Source organism: Mchenga conophoros, linkage group LG20 (assembly GCF_057382185.1).
Source record: "Mchenga conophoros isolate Kocher_MC1m ecotype Shallow Benthic linkage group LG20, M_conophoros_male_GT1.1, whole genome shotgun sequence".
Classification (NCBI taxonomy): domain Eukaryota; kingdom Metazoa; phylum Chordata; class Actinopteri; order Cichliformes; family Cichlidae; genus Mchenga; species Mchenga conophoros.
This window is the reverse complement of record NC_140545.1, coordinates 6,422,773-6,442,675: the sequence shown is the minus strand read 5'-3', so window position 1 is coordinate 6,442,675 and position 19,903 is coordinate 6,422,773. Positions and strand designations below refer to the sequence as shown.

Below are 19,903 nucleotides of genomic sequence, written 5' to 3'. Positions count from 1 at the left end.
AGGCTGCTGCAGTGAACAATGTATACAAGGTGAAACAAAATACACAATTGCTACTTTACAAATCTATTTACAGCTATTTACAAGACTTAGGTTCTATTGCCAGACACACACACACAAAAAGGTTGTACTTGGTTATACTTGCAAATCAATGGGCAAAGACACTCTACAAAATAACGACTCAAAAACACATGTGCTTTGTTGGATGGAGGAGGCTAGGAGAGGCCAAGTGGCTGTCATCTGGTGGTTAAATACTGGAGGTGATCAACCAGTTATCCAATCCGAGAACAGGAAGAGACTCCACCCAACTACTCAGCAGGCACGCCCAGGTGTCCACCCCCTAAGAAAGAAAAGGGGAAAAAACCCACAGCCATCCTCTGGTGGGAGGAATCACACATAAAACAAACACTGACAACATTGGATCATAACAAGTGATTTTAGGTATTTCAGAAATATAAGATGATAAGCTGTGTGTCTTTTTCATAATAATGACATGGTTATATTTACCTTGACCGAGTCAGTCGCCATCAGCAGATAAACTGTATCAGTCGGGCTATGTAAAAAGTGTGAGGAGCATGACCCAGTCGGCTTTGTGGTACCTTGAACACCTTTCCACCCAAAAGTTAACAAGGGATTTGAAGAAAACGTAAAAGGCAGAGTGAGTCTGGAGCTCTACAGACTCAGCTGGCTGAAGTGTACTGAGGGCAGTACAGAGCGGATGCAGATGGGACTCGAACCATCGCCGCTCTAGTTCAAACTCTGCTTACAGGCCTTGTCGCTTCCCATGAGCCACTTGGCCGGCCGATGAAACAGAGGCAATATTGCTATATTTAAACTACACGCGCAGTTGCGCACCCATGTCTGCTTTTCTTATTAGCTGGGCACGAGGTAGTGGTGTGCAATACTGCATATTTTGGTATCGATCCGATACCAAGTAAATACGGGCTAGTATCGCTGATACCAATACCGATACTGATTAAATAGTTAAAACCCAGGACATAATTAGGACAAAGTTTATAATTAAACTAAAAAATACTTTATTATTGTGGCGGGGTGTGGTCTGCAATGGCGCTGCAGGTGAGATGGACTCACCGGCATCTAAAATCATGCCTCGCTGGCTTAAAACCTGTGCTCTGCTTTTACTGTTGTTGTTTGGTGGTGATGTGTACAGCTGGCAGTGGGAGAGCTGCAGCTGTTGAATATACTGTTACAGCAACAGTGTGATTATTGTAAGGGTGGACAGCGCGTGGCTCGAGGTGAGCCGGAGGACGGCGCGCCAGCGGGACCTGCCAAGGTAACAGGTAACAAGCCTTCTTTATAAACAGATAGTTTGATCATAGTGATGTGTGAGTGTCATTGTTTTTTGCCCTTTGCTTTAGGTGAGGTCCGAATGGCATCAGGCAAAGTTCTACAGTTCTACATGGATTACATGAACAGTGCCTGTCAACAAGCCAGCTGTCTTTACTGTTAAAACCAAAGATGCTGGAGAAGGTAGGTAACAGTCACATGGCCAAACACACATTGTGTGCTGTGGAATGCAATTATATTCGCTATGACTTACCTGCTCCCTCTGATTTTGAACACACAGGACACTGTCTGTTCATATCACATCTTTGTAGGTGGTTTGTCTCTGGCCATCGAGGGGCTGTGTGCACAACCAGGACAGAACCTGCACGGTGTCTTACCTGCCAGTGCTGCCACGAGACTACAGCATCCTTGTTAAATACAATGACAAGCACATCCCAGGCAGCCCCTTCTCTGCTAGGATTACTGGTAACTGTCTTTTTACATCAGTGTAGACCATCCATGCAGCCTCTAAGATGGCAGCCCAAAAGCTACAGTAAAGTAATTCATTTCCTTCTCTAAGTGACGATATCATGAGGACGTACCATCTGAAGGTGGGTTTAGCTGCAGATATTCCACTGGACATAGGAGAGCTTGACCTCATCCAGGGAACAGCCTCTCTTACAACACCCTCAGGGCCAGAGGAGCCCTGCCTGCTGAAGATGCTATGTAACGCTCACGTTGGTGAGTGTCCGCCTGATAAGTGAGAAGTTGCTAAACAATGAGACTCAGCAGAATCCAAATACTTTATTAATCCCTAAGTAAAAGACAGAGGGGGGGAAGTAATAAAAGTTAAAGCATGGAGAAAGAAGCAGGAGCAACTGAAACGGGCTGCATGCACACACAAGAATAAGTGTTGTTAACCCTCATCTGTTTTGTCTGTCTGTCTTAGGAATCTCGTTTGTTCCCAAGGAGATTGGTAAGTACCTTGTTAAGATCAAGAAGAACGGTCGTCATATTCCCAGCAGCCCAATTGCTGTTATGATTAAGCAGTCAGAGATTGGTGATGCAAGCCATGTGCGTGTGAGTGGACCGGGGCTGAGCAAGGCCAGGACTTTTGAGCCTGCAGACGTCATCATTGACACTCGTGATGCAGGTATATGCTCAGTGAAAGAATAAATACTAGAGATGGCAAAATACCACTTTTTTTATGTCCAATACCGATATCATAAATTTGGATATTTCCTGGTCAGTGTTATCCACGCAGAAGTTGATATAGTCTGTTATGCAGGTTGTTAGACCTCCTACGGCAGCTGAGATCCTTTGAGGTGAACAGGACTCTTCTAAGGATGTTCTATGACACTGTGGTGGTGACTGCTATCTTTTATGCTGTGGTCTGCTGGAGTGGTGGAACGGCAGAGAGGGACAGGGGGAAACTTAACAAACTGGTCAAGAGGGCCAGCTCTGTCCTGGACTGTCTGCTGAAGTCTGTTGAGCAGATTGGGGAGGAGAGGATGTTGTCTGAGCTAACATCCATCATGGACAACACTTCCCACCCCTGCATGAGACTGTACGAGCACTGAGCAGCTCGTTCAGTTGTAGACTTTTACAGCCAGTTTAACATGGTTGCACACACACACACACACACACACACACACACACACACACACACACACACACACACACACACTTGTGTACATATCTCTGTACATTTTTATCTGTACATACAAATTTCAGTTGCTTATGTATATAGGACTACTTTGTGTCTTCCTTCTACATTTGTATTTGTATATGTATTGGAATGTAAAAATAATTAATCACGATTAAAATGTGTCCATGACTTGAAAACTGATGATGATTCATCTCATTAATCATTACACACTGCTCTCCCCTACATAAGCTGTACTAATAGGTTAATTGTATCAGTACCGCCCCCGTATTTATTTGGTATTGGATCAATGCTAAAATTTGCAGTATTTTTATATTTTGTCTTTTTTTTTTTTTAAATGAAAGACAATAAAAAAAAAATTCCTGGCCTAATTTTTCTTCATATTATTACTGGTATAAATTTTTACATGATATAAAGCTCATATCATGATATAGTAACACCATCCGATTCCAGTCCCTAGTACACAAATTGGTGAGACAAGCCGACTCACATCTGACAGTGAGAGCTCTGTGTGGCTTTCCATGAAGATTTAATAAAAAAGGAAGCTAATTAAACAACTTCCACCACAATGCTTCTCATAATATGCAAGAAAACAGTTCTTGCTAAAGGTGGAAATGACAAATTAGTTTGACCCGAAGACCAGTTGGTCGATGGAAATTACTTGTGTGGTTACATACAGGCAAAGGAAAGCTTAAAGCAGCTGGCGGTACGGTTGTTGGTGCTAGACAGGCTATTCTGACTATTTCAGAAACTGCTGATCTTCTTAGAGTCTCCGACAATCATCTATAGGGTTTACAGAGAAGTCATTAGAGAATGATCAAACTTTAAACTCCACAGCCTGCCTGAGTATTGTTGCAGTTATGTCCATCCCTTTATGATCACAGCGTACCTATCTTCTGATGGCTTCTTCCAGCAGAAAAATGCATTTTACAGCTTTTCAAAAATCCTAATATAGGAGCATTTCCAACTTTGAAATCCTTTCGATGAAATTGGTAGACATTTGCAGCTTGAAATGTCAGCTGTAATTCAGCTATAATGCACCAAGAATCAGTTTGTGGCTCTCATGCAACATTAACCAGTATTTGTGAATTCACATAAAAACACATTCAGAATGAAGTTATAAGTTAAAAGTGACAGAAATGCCATTACTCTCTTCAGTTAATGTTTGCTCTGGCCTTAACGGAAAGAAATATTTTTAATACACTCAGGCAGGTCTATTCATCTAACTGACACAGACACAGAAGGACTGAGCTGTGTAATGCTCTAGAAAGGCTCAACCAAAAGGTACATATTAACCAGCAGCCCAGCATGTCTCTCAAATGTTAATCTGCACAATCTCAGCTTTTGATGGGAAATGTCTAATTAGCAATTTTAGCTGTAGGTGGAGCTGAAAGACTAACAGTGGTGCAAAGAGTGGCATATACTGAGTAGCCTTTAGTATAGAAGAACAAGGAGGAGTTTGTTGGAATCTGTCAAGACTCAATTTTGTTTGTGTCATCAGATTACTTCTATCCTCAGTCTGCAGGAAGAATGTACTGAGCCGCTTTGATGCTCGTGGAAAATTTTCTGTACAAGCCAAAAGAATGTGGAAATGTGGAAAATGACCAGTTAATCAAATGGCTTCTCAACATTTTTAAATATCATACAAATACTCTCCACTTTCAAGATTTAAGCATGTGCAAGCATACAAATAGAGCATGAAAAAGCTATATATATAGTAAGTAATTAGTAGCAGACAATGCTAACACCAAGCTGTTTTTTTAGGCTTGCCACATTTTCTTTTATCCTCCACTTGTCCAGTTTCCTCAGTTGTTGTAAAGACAGTGTGCATTATCCAGATATTTCCCAGGTTTTTAGCAATTAAGTGTTTGGGAGTCACCTTATTGGTTTGAAGATATTTTTTAAGCCTGTCAAACTTTATCTTTGGCAATTTTTGTCAAGATGTGTACTAGTAGCAAAAGTACCTAAAAATACAATTTAAAATATGTTCTTTGTTTTCTGTTATGTGAAGACACAATAACTGAGTCATCCCTTGAGTTAGGTGCCTTATTTATGCTTGGGTGATTCATAGGTCAGTGCTAAGGAGCTTAAAAAACAAAAAACACTTCTCTGAAAGTGGTCAGAGACAAGGACTAAACTGAAAATTAGTTGGGAAAACAGCCAATGTCCAAAGAAAAACTTTGAAAGACCTTCAGAGAGCTTTGAGAATTCTTGCTCAAGACCACAAGAATAGAAGAAAAGTCAGATTCCTTGGAAGCAAAATATAAAGAATTGAGAGGTTTCTCAACACTTCTTCACAGTAAAGTAAAACAGCATGAAGAATGTGCGGTAGTGAGTTGCTCCTGTTGATTATATATCTTGTAGAATTAAGAATGCTATACTACATAACTGTTTTTTCAAGAATTGGGTCCTAGGATGGGAACTGTGGATATTCTTCCATGTACCAGAGACGAACAGTGCCCCCTCTCTCTTTTAGAGTGCAGAAAAACATGAATGGATTTTTCAAACAGAATGTTGTAGTGTGGTAGAGATGCAGTGGTATTACATTATTATCTACCGTTCTCCTCAGTTATCTGCCATTCCTGAAGTTAAAGTAAGGAAAGTGCGCCACCAGCTGGCCATTGTTGAATACTTTCAGAACACAATCCAAAGGCTGCAGCTCTTTACTGGGATTCTTTAAACTCAACTTGATCCATTAGATAAAGTTTCATATAGACTCCACAAAAAGCTTTAACATTCTCAATTTATTCTGAACACTTGCTTGAAAAACGAAACAAAACTTTAGTGCAAATCATACAGAGAAATTGTTCAAAGACTGATAACATGATTTTTAAATTATTAATAAATATACAGGACTCCATTTACACTACGAAATGCTACAAGCACTTTTCACAGTAAAATAACAGTCTCCCAAAACGTTCTGTACATCCAAGATGTTGAAGACTTTCTGAACGAAAGCAATATTATTAATAATGAGTTTGAAAGTCAAAAATGTATAAGTACCATTACTGTCCCTCAGATACAGGCCATTGTCAAGTTTTAGTTTGAGCAAATTAATAACACTCAGTTCAGTCATAACACAATTACTACCCTGTATAGCACTGGAGCAAACTAGTAGCTTAGAAATTTTTAAATAAACAGATACTTTACTGACATGATGCCACAAACATTTTTATATGCCACTAGAGGTTTGCTGCACAAAAAACAAAAAACCCCAAACAAAACAAAAACAAACCAAAAAATATTCCCATACTGTGATTGATACATGTTGGACTTCATTTTATGCACTTCACACATTAAACTGTTGACAACTGCTGCACAGATTATAAGCAATGATGTAATGCTTGTATGTTACAGATGGAAATATCTTAACTGACTGCACATTAAGTGGGGCCAACACTACAAAAAAAGAAAAAAAGAAAAAAAAGAACAAAAACACAAAAAAGCAAGCATTTGCAGAATAAGTGCAAAATCAGGTGAGCAAATTAAGACAGTGAAGCCAAAACAAAGATTGGCTCTGTCAGTGTTCTTTAGACATGAACTTAAATGTAAAGCCAGCAGTGGTGCATCAGAATATTAGCACAGTATTTCTGTTTGGGAGTGCGCTGTAAATTCACCAAACTGCAGAGCTTCCCCAGACATTAAGAATTTATCTGTGGTGTCACACATTCAAAACGGCTGCAAAGGCAGCGCTGCGTTCTCAAGCAAAAGCTTTCCAGGTACGTTTTTTATCTTGTTTTTATGACAAGAAATGTCACATCAATGCAATATTTCAAAGCATCTTCTGCAAGGCCTGAATATGCAAATTGAGCTACAGTAAGTGATGGTGACTGTATTTGGGTGAACCACCTAAGTAAATTCTTTACTTGGGAAACACAGAATACTTGTTTTCACCACTTTTATGACACATTTAGTCATATTATATACATTAGATGGCACATAGAGCATTATTAATAAAACTCCCATACATGTATTTACAGTAGCAGCTCGGCCAATGACAAAATACGGTGTTGTACTGAGAAGGCTTTAGCATTAAATCAACTTAATCTCACATTCTCATGATGAAAAATGGACTTTCCCAAGTATTAAGTGACGCTGCTCAAATTCATAGTTGCAATTTATCATGATGCTTGTCACCAGTATTACATACACTATGGTTTTGTATGATTCTGTAGGCTGAAGTTCAGAAACAATCATACACATTTACATTTTCTTATCTCTGGCATGTCTTCTGGGTACTTACGCTGGTTACTTCCTAACAGGCCAACAAATGATCAGAGGCAGTGTTTAAGGCCTAACTGCATCTCCAAAAAAAAAAAAAAATTCCATCCCAAATGAATGCAACTTAAATCACAAGCTCACAGACAGCATGCATTAAGAGTTTAAACCAAAAGGCCACAGACAACAGTTAAGAAAAAGTGCAAATGCATGCGGGAAATGATTGCCACCTGCCATCGTCTAACCTAATGAGCAGAGTAGCCCTTCCAGCTGAGTTCCCCCCCCCCCCCCACTTCCTCTTCAGTTTGTGACATGTAGCAGTCAGATTAAACTTCAAGTGCAAATCCAAGCCGTTGACAGAAAGTTTCTGCAATGAAGGATAACTCTACAAAACTCCAAAAATACTACAAAAGCATTCAAAGACTTGGTTATACACAAACCTACTCACTGCAGTATCCTTCATGGTCTGTTGTAAGTGTCCTGAATTCAGTTTATTATACAGTATTCTGCAGCCTACAAGTCTGCTGGGTTTACAGTGTCGTTACCAGTTTTCTCCCTTTAAAGTCACTGAAGGAGATCCATACAGCAGAGTCCTGAGAATAAAAATAAAACAGATTTCTTAACACAGCCGTGCTGAGAACTTACACACAAGCTACATGTGCTACTATGTTTGCTACCTGCTGATCCCCGATCGCCTGCTGTGTAGTCATCAGGCTGAAGCGCTCTGCTTAGCACTGCTGGTGACGGATCCGGTTGCTTCTTCTCTCCTCTGGGTGGGAGGCAACTCATCCTTCTGCGGTGCTGTCTGCCGAGGTTTGACAATAGTTATTTTGATGGGAACTCCTTTGACGCTGTGCTGCACTCTGCTATACTGCCGCATGGAGGGGTTAAAAGTGCGAACAATGGGAAGCTCATTCAAGGTGGGCGTCTCTTGTTTTGGCTGCGTGCTCTCTTTTATAATGATTTTACTCCTTTTGCTTGAAAAGACAGTTTGCACTGGTAGGATGGCAGGCCTCTTTGCAGAGGCGGACGTCTGGAGTCTTGTTTTATGTGGAGGTGAGCCTTGTTGTTGCTCTTCACCATGAGGAACCCCTCTATGCAAGTGTCCATCGTTTTCCTTCGTCACAGAGATCCCACATTCTTTCCTTTTCTTTACCTCTTTAGGTTTCTTGGGGCAAACAGCCATGTGTTTGGTTCTGCTGCGACGCATTGTGAATTCCCTGCTGCAGTGTGGACACACAAATAGTTCCTGCTGCTCACCCACCTGTACAGGTGACATTTTATTTGATGAATGCACGGACTTGTTCCTCTGTGGCATGACCCTTTGGGCAAACTTTTTCTTCCTTTTGTTAAGTACTTTGAACTTTACAGGTGGTTCCTGGCTAGGTTTGGACCTGTTTGACTGACTGACTCTGTTTGAAGCATTTAATCCATTTGTAGAATTGGTAGTAGACAGCACTCCATTTTGAGATTTTGCAAAGTGACGTAGAGGTATGGGATTCTTTCTGGGTGTGTATCGCCTTTTATCACTGGCATTGGCACAAGCCAAGATGTGCTTGTGGAGTTCTGGCATGTTATCAAAGCTTTTTCCACATTTGGTGCACCGAATGGCTGTACTGAAGGTCTGTGGGATGTTGCGTGTAGTGAAGTTTGTGGCTGAAGCCAACGAACCAGCAGGTGATCTGTTGTGGTAAGGAAATGGAGGGGGCTTGAAGCTGGGATAGTGCTGGTTAATGCCAAGACGAACATCAGGCCCTTTGATTTTGCCTCCATCTGAAGCCATGACTTTAATTGTTGTAAACAGTTCTTCAGCACCCACATCTACTTCACCCTCTTCCTTTTTCACCAATTTCTTGAGTTCCTCTTGAGCTTCAGGTCCTGAAGCATCTGTGTTGACTTTAGCTGAATTGTTGTAGTTCTGAGGTCTTAGTTTGCCTTTTTCTTCTTCTGTATGAGTACACTGCTGGCCTGGATGCAATTCTTCCTGATGCTGCTTCAGATTGCAAAGATATACAAATTCTTTTGTACAAGCACTGCAAACATAAGTCTTCCCAACACCGTGGAGGCTTGATCGATGGTCAAGTAAAGCAGAGGGTTTGCCAAATAGCAGCACACAGAACTCACATTTGTAGGGCCAGTCATCAGCATGGTCAGCCACATGATGACTAAGTTCCTTCATTGAATGGAAAAGCTTATCACACACATTGCAGATGAAATTCTTGGTGAATGTCTGCTCTTGGACATCATTTTCTGGATCATTTGAGGATTCATCTTCATTAACTTTCTCGGGAGAGGGAGCGGGTTCAGGTGAGATTTCAGGTGCGGAAGCAGAACTGTCAGGGCCTTCCTCAGGTTTTGTGGTTGGTGGCCCTGTCCCAACTGAGGGCTCTGGGTCAGAGTTTGACTCACCCAGAGGAGGACAATCTGATACCACTGAGGTGGAAGTGGACAGAGTTACCGATTCTGCGATGGAGGACACAAGAATAGTGGGTTCCACAGTTTGAGCACTGGGAACAGATACAATCTGTTGCTGTTCTATGTGATTAACAACCATCTGTGTAGGTGCTGGAGGCTCAGCTGTATTTTCTTGTAAGGTAATTGCAGCAGGAACTACATTCCCTGGGGCTTCAAGAGCTATTGTACACTCTATTAACACAGTGTTACTGGCAATGTTGTAAGAGTTGAGTAGGGAATCACTTAAAGTTACAGTGGGTGTGAACGGCACTTCTGTGATAGGTGCTGAATCAACTATTGGTGGGTTGAGAGCTATTTGATCAGTAAGAAACACATGGCCAGGTAAATTTAGTGTTGGGTCAAGTGGTTGGGAAAGTGTGACGAGATTTGCAGAGTTTGTAGTGGCAAATGTAGGCGTTAAATCACTCTCAGAAGAATTTAATGCATTTTCTGCGCAGAGTACCAAGGGTTCAGTAGTTATATTTGGGCCCAATACCTGGATTGGTTGGCTCGAAGCAGTGGAGATAGGTGGCGGTGGTGCCAAAACTGTGATTAATGAAGGAGCAGTAGGGAGCATGGTGTGTGCAGCTGGGGAAGCAAATGCTATAGTGCATGGTGAAGCTGGTTGCAAGGCGACAGGAGTCAAGGAGGCAGATGATGGAGTGAGAGAACTGTGGGGTAGGGTAAGTCCATAGACAAGTCCATCTGCAACAGGCTCCACTGGGGTAACAATGTTTGAACCCGTTACTATGGTGAAGTCTGTGACTAAAGGAGCCTCAGAATTTGCAAGACTTAGGTTTTGGTTTCCAATTTTTATCAAGGATTCTTCCATCACTGCTTTTTGTTCTTCTTCATTGGCAAAAGCCTGTGAACCTGAATTTGACATAGTTTCAGATTCACAAAGGCTCTTTTTTTGCAAACTCAAATCAAGCACAGCATTAGCTAAAGCTACATCTTCTTGTCTTTTGACTGTATTAGAAAGATCCAGAGGTTGCTGGTTACAGGAATTACCGCCTGTCACAGGGGGCCAGTTGTCTGGCAAAACAGGTTTCACTGCTGTCTCCGTCACGGATGTAGTAACGTCATCATTGTCACAGACTGTTTGGTTCACAGGTGAACTATGTTGGTTTTCTATCTGCCCTGTACTTACAATATCAAAATCTCCCAGATCTGACAATGATGACTCTTCATTAGATGTTGGAGTCTGTTGTGGAGAGCCTGTTGGAGAGCCAGTTCTTCTCTTAAACTTTCCTGTTCCAGAAGGTAGGACAGAGATAGAGACAGGTGAGCATGGCTTCTGGCCATCTGTAATGAGCGCAAGTGTCGGTTTAAGGCCATCCTGCTTTTCTAGGAGCTGTTTTAGCTTTGGCGACAGAAACACTGTTCTTTCTTTCTGCACAACTGTAGACTCTGTATTCTGAGGAAGTAAATTCTCTATTAACGAAGATACAAGTGATGATGAAGATGAAGACACAACTACCTCAGACTCCAATTCGGTTTTAATTTGTGGTAAGAGAGGTGGTGTTGCAGTTCTCCTCTTGGCAAGTGGTTGACCAGGTATGTCATTGCTTATAACTGAATCTGCATTTAATACCTGGCTGATATGAGAGGGGTCCAGAATCAGGGCATCCAGTCCAACTAGAGTCGAAGACCCAGAATGGACCTCAGCTGCTTCACATTTACTGACTGTACTTGTTGACACTATCTTTCCATCAATGTAAAAACTCAGATTCTCTGAAATATTGCTAGAGACATCTAACATGTAATGTTCTTCATGTTCCCCTTCATTCTCCACAACAGCTGCAGGCGGTGTATTGTCACCAAGCCGTGTTTGCTGCTGAGATGATTCACTGACTGTTCTGTGAAGGTTTTCCTCTTGAGGCAGCTGAGCTTTTTCCACATGTGTGAACTGCAGCTGGTTCTCGTGAACTCTACGCTCATGGCGTCTCTTGTTGGTGTGGGTTGTGAATATTTTTTCACAGTACTTGCACGCATGATGCCCCTCTGATACTTCTGATGTGTGTGGCTGATCAGTGAGATCTCCAGCTGACAAAAGAGAAGTATTAGAGCTAGTCGTGGATGACGTATGAAGCTGCGTGACTGAATCTTCTGAATCCAGAGCGTTTGACTTTTCATGCGGCAGGTGACTTAAATTTGACAGAAAAGACATTTTGTTTGTATTGTTTTTGTATAAATGTGCCTCATCATTAGCCAAAGCATGGACCTCCATGTGTTTTTCCAAGGCTTGCTTGCTGGCAAACTGTCCTTCACAGTGCTGACAAGGGAAAGAGCTCCCATCTTTCTCAACCTGATAATGAGACCTCATCATGTCAGGTTCCATGTTGGAGTTGACTTGGTAGATCTCCTCTTCTTCCTCCTCCCCTATCTCCTCACTGCCTCCAAATTCTGGTATGTACACACAAGGAGAGTGCTCCATCTTCTGTGATGTCTTGATCCAATTCTCTTAAGTATTTCTGTGACAAAACTTCGGCAGTTGTCACACCTATTGAAAAGAAGAAAAAAAAGAAAGAAATATTGACAGTAAATATGCCTCAGAAAACCATATGAGGGACATTCCTTTTCTTTGACACCAAACACAGCCAAGAATAAATAAAAGCAGTTGGAAACAGAGTGTTTCATGTGGTCTGAACTATGAGGTTTTGGCTCTTGTTATTTGAAACTTTGGCCATATTTAATATGGCCAAAGGGGTGGTCTGACTGTTGAGGTTCACGCTCTAATATTGCAGCATCTCTGGATTAAAATTAAAAGAGTGCGTTCAAGGGCACAATTTTTGTAAAATAAAACCCAAATGAATTGCAGCATCTTACCATTTTCACGTTTACTACAGGCAGATGTTTTCCTTAGCAGATGATCGCACTGAGTTTTCTTTCTGATGGAAGAAGACAAAACACATGGGGAAAAAAAAAAAAAACAACAACTATCAAGACAGTTCCATAACACTGGATGACAGACAAACTCAAACTGCTAATGGGTGAGAAGAGAGAAGTGATCAAAGTAAGCAGAAGTGGCATGAGAGTAGTTGAGCTGGATGCTTTTATCTTTCTGGCTTACTGACTGCTGACTATGCTTTCAATGTCTTGTTAAGCTGTGCTGATGTGAGAAGGATCATGAAGCATCAAATGCAACATAAGATAAAAGACACTTAAGGGGAAAAAAAAAAGCTGCCATGTCAAAGTTATTTTCTGTAAATGTTTAATTTCAATTACAAGTCCAAAAATACTCATAATCTTTGTCAATGACCTCATTTAACCTGGGTGCCTTAAATTACCTGTTAAACTTATTACATTCAATTCACCTGGTGATGGCCGCACAGCTTTTGTTTTTCCTGCCTTTAATTTGAGAAATAAATTGGTGCATTTGGACATTCATCTTCTTGTTGGTTTAACAAAATGGCAGGCCCATCGTGTCCCTGATTTGTCGTAGCTTCTTAGGACTGCATTCGCACTAAACAGCATCAAAATTAGCATAAACCAAGCGTTACGTTTATTTAAGCAGGTTTCCCGTTTAAAACATGTATTTTTATTCATTCAGCATCACTGTTGATTTACTAGCGCACTTGCACCGAGAAGAGAAAACGTAAACAAAAACTCACTAATGCACAGACTATTTCTCCTATATTGCAGATAATCCCGTGGCGCGTTTCTGTAGCACAAATATATCAAAATCGTGCCGTTTACACAAAACAAAAACTGTTCCAGCACCATTCAAGGGCCTGCGCACTGAATAATTAGAGGCAGTCTCCAAACATTCAATTAGGATATTCATTAAAATGTGCTGAAACGCGTTTATTTAATACATATATCACGTAAAATGTAATTATAACACACATTTGTGAATATTTTATATTACTATAATTGCAATTCGGAATATCTTTGGAGTGCGTTCACGCACATCTGCTTCACCTGGTTTGATGACGCTCCCCGTCCTTGCACCATTGCTAACTGGTCACACAACACGTCGTCACATTACTGTTTTGCTACACAGGCTGCTAGCTTGTCCACTGAAAGGTCAACTCACTTTTTGAGTACACACATTTAACTACCCCCAGGATGCAAGAAAGTTGCTTGCAAATTATGCACTTGTAAGTGCCAAGGTCTCGTGACAATGCTGTCAGCAAAGTGAGAGAAATCAGCTGTTATCGTCCATTAAAGTACTAACGATATGCTGCTAGCATGAATGCTAGCTCGCAAGCACTGGCTAAATGTATCGTCGAGTTCGCGACACAACCTTCAAGAATAAGTCAAATAAAAGTGCACGTAAAGGTTTCGCGTACATACTCGTGTTTGCAGACAAACCGCCGCAGATGGACTTCTAATATTCCTCTTGAGCTGCTAGTAGACAGTTGTATTTTCTCCCCTTCCTTAATGCACCAACAAGGTTCTGGCTTTCTGATTGGTCAGACAAAATGGATGTCAAAATTGGTCCAATCAAAAGCAGTGTTGTTAAAGCCCATAAAAAACTTGAAAGCAAAAGCACATACACGCTATAAGCGAGAGGCAGCCAAACTGTCGTTTCAGATTTAAATGTGAATATTAATGTGGAGCTTGTTTATTTATTTTTTAATAAATGTTAGACATTCAGCTCCAGTTCTGCTGACTTTTACTCTTTAAAAACAAAAGTCCCATCTTCATGTTTGTGGTTGTTAGGTGTGAGAAATCCTCTGTTGATATATTTTTAAATTTATTTTATTATTGTAATTGCTAGCTTTAAAAATGGTCCTCAACCGGAGGCCTGGGAGCTTGAGGGTCCTGCGCACTGCATCGAGTGCTCTTCTCTCAGCCCTTGGTACTCGCCCAGCTTGTCGTTTCCTTCTTATATTCTTATGGCCAGATCAGAGTGCAATATTTACAAAAAGACACAGTGGTACCAAACAGCCTCTTTGGATAATGTGCTGGCATCCGACCCCCAGAGTGAAAGGGGATAATGGCCATTTCAATCTTGCTGAATCTCATAATGAATGATAACAACAGGGGATATTTTAATTTCTTTAAAAAACACTAAAACCAAACAGTCAGTGCAGTGTATGGATTTGACCTGTAGAGGGCGGCATATAATAAACTCTGTGGGCTCTGGGTGCACCTTCCATGCGGGTAATTCTGAAACTTTGATCATTTACAGTAGGACTAGCGCGTTTTTAGACATTTAGAATGAGTAATTCATCCTAGTTCTAACAGTGTTTAGTAGAAGTTTTTAATTGATAAACGTATAAATATAACTGTTTACAAAAACGTTTCTAAGGATGGAAGGTACGTATTTTTCTGGTTCATTTACAACTTGCATTGATAGTTAGCTGTTAAATAGATGTTTCCACTTGAATTAGTACATTATTTTCAGGTCTCCTTCATTACAGTTGTCATGTTGTGTCAAGAAGTTTCACGATGTGCACTGAGCACTTCTCTGTTTTCCCTTACTAGACAAGGCACTAGCTCATATTAAGCTCACATCTACATTGACAGACACTTGGCATCATGTCCACCTTAGCGTACAGGATTTTGAAAGCATCTGAACAAGTTCACCAGACTCTTTGTGCAGAACAAGGGTGGTACTCTCATGGCACATGCATGACATGTCTCTTTTAATTTTATATGTTCTAAGGGGTGTTTCATCATAAATAGCAAAGCTTCATCTATTATATATACATTTCTACTCTATATTCCCACTTGTAAATTCCAACTTTGAAAACCTGAAGTACTTGGTACAGTGTGGTATGGTGAGCTTATATGCAGTGGCTCTTTAGGGATAAACAGCATTAGGTGGCACATAGCTCATTTAATGGCAAGTTGACTATGATGATGTTTATTTATAGCTTGTCATAGCGAAACTTACCCAGAGCTCCAGCGTGCCTTTCACAGCTGATGGCAATTCCAGCTGTGGAATTATAATGAGAAGTTTCCAATTGAGTCTGCTGGTCAGACACATCTGTCAAGTCATCGTCTAAGCAGGTGCTGAGTGCCTGGAAGTTACGTCAAACACATGGCTAAGCAGTTGGAAATGTGGAGAGGAGCTTTGCAAATAAAAATGCGAATGAGCACATAAAATGTAGAACACAATGAGTGATCAAGCTGTAGTGTCACATCATCGCTTTATTAACTCAGGGAAAAATGTTAGCTTACACATAGAAAATCTTTGCAGTGACACTATACAAAAAAACCCTTCTATGTGCTGACTTGCACAAAGATAAAGTGTGTTTTTAAAGTTGCTTTTGTATCCCTGTGTTTATACTTTCTCCACTCCAGACATTTTATCGGGGAAGAAAAATAATTTAGTCGGATTAAATTGTGAAGTGATTTTGTAATTTATACATTTAAGATAAACATGTTTCATGACTCTATTCATTGGTTTAAACTTGGAGACAGTATTTAAAACAAGGGATACTTAAATGAGTTCATGTAGTAAATGCAACAGCTAGTTTGTGAGCTATAAGGTAAGCCAGTCTATTAGTCTAAAATTATTGAAAAATATTTTCTTTTGTATGTTTTGTTTTTCCTTTACTGTTAAATACAGTTTTCTGTTAGTCTTTGTTAAATTTACTGTGCAAAAGTCTTGATCCATCCCTCATTTCTTGATATTTTGCAAGAAAACTGGGAAATAGATGGAGCAGTTCATTAAAAATGCAAACATATATGGAAGGAAATACAGTGTATATATTGTCCAAAAACAGAGTTTGCATGATTCTAGCAATGTTGAAAGTTGGTGTTTGTTATGACCAAAAACTACTCTGTCTGAACTTTCTTAGACAAGCTTTCTTGTAATTTGTGTAAGTAGTTTTCATGAATAATTCTCCAGGCTTCTTTAGATTGATGCTGTCTTTTGTTCTGTTCTCTGTCAAGATGATCTCACGTTGCTTCAATAATGTTTAGGTCTGGGGTGTGGTGATACCAATCCATGACTGTGTGTTTTTCTATCAGGTAGGCTTTTACTACATTAGTAGTGTGTTTTGAATCATTGTCATACTAAAAAAATGAAGCCATTGTATTCCATGGTGGATCAAACTCTGACAGTACTTTTCTGTGTTCATAATTTCAATTTTGACAAGATCACCAACACCACTGGCAGAAATTAAGCCTTAAACAATGACAGAAGCACCAACAAGTTTTGCAGACACTCACTGCTGTACCGCTCTCAGGATCTTCTCCGACATATTGATGATAATTTCAATCAATCAATGACCCTAAAGTTAGGGCATCCACTGGCTATGTTATGCTGTTGGGAATGTTTGAGTACTATAAATCGTATGAAAGTTGTACATTGTGGTCCTGATTATAAAAGGAAAATTTTCTATCCTGATAAGGTGAGCTTTTTTCCACAATAACAACACCTCTGTCTACGGGGTAACTCAGGTCAGCAAATTCTCTGATGAGTATGAAAATTAAGTTAAGTTGAGTGTTAAGTTCTTATGGTCAAAAAATAGAATAGAATATTTTTTTATGTCAAAAGGTTGAACATTTGCTAATATTTTTGATGAGCGATTAAGAAAGTAAACTAAAGAAAAGTGTGTCCTGTGCAGCAGGAGCCAGTTTGTGCCAATAACACTGTGCACAATGAAACCTTCACCATCATACAAGGCAAAGAAGGAAAGAGAAAGACGTGTCCTACAACATTCTCATGTATCAGACAGATTACTGAGCAGAACACTGGTACAAAAACAATAAAGGGTCTCTTATAGGAGATGCATGCCACACACCCAGACAAAGACTTGCCTGTAATCAGACAACATGTCACGTCACTCGGACCAAATAAAAATTTTATTGCTTCGTGTTGTTGCATGCCAGATGTTCAGTGGAGAATATGTAAATGTCACACACAAGTACAAACTGTGTGTAAAAACTTGATCCTGCACACATGTGCATGTAACTCCAGCCCACTGTATTATATCTTGTACTTGCACACATCACACTTACATGCTAATAATCCCCTAAAGTCCATATAAAGCATGTGCCCTTCAAAATCACAGCCCCGATTTGCTTTTGCATGCAAACACACATTCAGAGGTCACACTAAACCCCATCAAGGAGCATGCTGTGTATATATAGACACCGTACACACGTATATAACTCATAAAGGCACATACAGCATCAATCTTCTACCTGCTCTACTATCTCCACCTCTTTGTGAAAGCAAATTCAGTTTTCTCCTGCATTATCCATAATATATCTGACTACACACACACACTGTTTCTGCATGTCACTCAACTTTGAGCACCCTCTCTTTAGTTTTCCACCCCCACTTGTGGGCCCAGCTGTCTGTGCCACTCAAAGGTCTATAGGCTGACATTTTTTCATGACATCACAAACCCCTGAACACTGGTGAACCGTAGGATCGTATTCATTCAACTCCAAGAGATGAACACTGCAGATGCACAGGCACTTATCAGCTCATGTTTCAGCTGACATTTGGCAAGAGGTAGGTCACAAGCCAACCAGTTCAACTAACTACTGGTAAAAATTTAGTGGTCAGTAAGGATAACTGAAACCTGTGCACCATTACCACAACACATTTTACTGCAAGACTGTATCATGTAAGTACCAATTATAAACATCTATTTTCTTCCTCTTATCCAATTCAGGGTAGCAGGGGGCTGGAGACTATCCCAGCTGTGAGAGGCTAATACAGAGAGACAACAACCGCTCACACTCACGTCTTTGGACTGTGGGAGGAAGCCACCCGGACATGGGGAGAACATGCAAACTCCCCACAGAAAGGCCCCAGGTAGATGGTGGAGTTGAACCCAGGACCTTTTTTGCTGCAAGGCAAGCGTGCTAACCACCATGCTGCCCGCAATTATAAACAGTATAGTGACATCTTTTTAAAAAAAAAAAAAACTGTTATACGTTAACAGTGTTTTATATTTAAAAAAGAGCTGTCAAATCTCATTAATGTTACCTAAACACTTTTATTAGTTCCCTTCCTTTTCCGTGTCTTTCTGTGTGGCGTGCTGTGTTATTTAACTACTTAGATAAGTGAATCCCAAAATGTTGATTCTGTTCATCTGGACGTAGCGTTTTCAGTGGGAGAAACGTTTCGTCACTCATCCAAGTGACTTCTTGAGTCTCAGCTGACTGCAGGTTTCCCCAACCTTAAAAACAGCACATTTGCACAATAACTGAAAGCAGCCCACTGAATGAACAATGAGTGACGAAACGCTTCTGCCACTGAAAACGCTACGTCCAGATGAACAGAATCAACCTTTCGGGGCCATATAAGGTAAGCAGCTTCGCTTGTAAACAGCCAATCTAACAGAATCAACCTGGTGCTGATTTTCAGGTTTGTATTTAGAAATTCTTTTATTGTTATACCATCTGTGCTTCAGTTGTCCTGTTAGGATTACATTTTGCTGACCGAGCCAAACATGATCCCACAAATAATAAAGATAATCAGTTTTCTCCTTTGTGGACTACGTCGCAAAAACAGGCAGCTCACAGTCAGCTATGAGTGATCTAGAGTGATCTGGCTGTCGCAAAAACAAACTCACATCCAACAGTCTTAAGTTTAGGCGAAAGATATCGCCGTATCCATCTGTCCGCTAGAGACGAATGATTTCCTCCTTCCTCTCAGACAGATTTTCAGTTATCCCCCCAGACGCGTACAGGAAGGGGAGGCGGACTTTTTGTAGTGACTAAAACCTGATGACCACATTACTTGGATTTGGTTAATATATGAAACCTGTACAGTCCAGACGCACGCAGTGTGCCCACACAAACACAAAGCTCACATTTATGCCTGCACGCCATACAAACAGTCGGATGATACACAGACCTGCGTGTGCTGCTTCAACCATGTGTCATGATGACTTTGAGTTGGACTCTCTCTGTAAATGACACACTTTGATTGGTGATCTTAACAGCTGCCTTCCCTGAGACATTCTGCTGCTGGATGACTGTTATAATGCTTCTAACATGTGTTCATCGGCACAAAGTTGGTGATTTAGATCTCTGTTATTTCTTTCTGTGTGTGTGAGTGCACATGATCAGGGCAGGGGCCCACCCAGGAAGTGACTCCACCTTGTAGCGATGTACAGAATTCTCCCTTGCTGAAGAAGAGAGCAGCTTCACAGCCACAGCCCATAGGGTCTCCATTTGCCCTTCTCAAAAGACTCCATTGTTCCCAGAAGTCTGAGGCAAGAGAGTGAGCTAAAGAGAGTTATGAAGTAGCCGTTGGGGCAGAGGCTGGGGTGGTGGGTGTTGGGCCGCTGCCTAAAACCACACGGAGGAGAGGTTGCCAGAGACAGAGCATCTCTGTGCGGCTCACAGCCTAATGTT

The 19,903-nt window shown here is 40.8% G+C and overlaps 1 protein-coding gene and 1 long non-coding RNA gene across 3 annotated transcripts; one reads left to right on the top strand and one right to left on the bottom strand.

Moving 5' to 3' along the window:
* Positions 1-5,675: 5,675 nt before the first annotated feature.
* Positions 5,676-14,022, bottom strand: prdm2a (PR domain containing 2, with ZNF domain a). 2 transcript variants are annotated; one of them, XM_085260125.1, is made up of 4 exons: positions 13,922-14,022; positions 12,452-12,513; positions 7,846-12,125; positions 5,676-7,761 (listed from the first exon to the last, which is right to left on the bottom strand). In XM_085260125.1, the coding sequence occupies exon 3, from the start codon at positions 12,057-12,059 to the stop codon at positions 7,878-7,880; it is 4,182 nt and encodes a 1,393-aa protein (XP_085116251.1). In that variant the 5' UTR covers positions 12,060-12,125; positions 12,452-12,513; positions 13,922-14,022; the 3' UTR covers positions 5,676-7,761; positions 7,846-7,877. The 2 variants fall into 2 exon arrangements, with proteins under 2 accessions (XP_085116251.1, XP_085116252.1); XM_085260126.1 differs by lacking the exon at positions 13,922-14,022 and adding an exon at positions 13,547-13,908.
* A 776-nt stretch (positions 14,023-14,798) lies between these two features.
* Positions 14,799-18,312, top strand: LOC146550230 (uncharacterized). The gene is made up of 3 exons (XR_014890275.1): positions 14,799-14,890; positions 16,505-16,552; positions 18,211-18,312. It is a non-coding gene; the product is annotated as an uncharacterized LOC146550230 (long non-coding RNA).
* The last annotated feature ends 1,591 nt before the right edge of the window (positions 18,313-19,903 follow it).

Excerpts from the sequence above, each read along its gene's own strand:
- prdm2a (XM_085260125.1), bottom strand. The coding sequence starts at position 12,059 with ATGGAGCACTCTCCTTGTGTGTACATACCAGAATTTGGAGGCAGTGAG.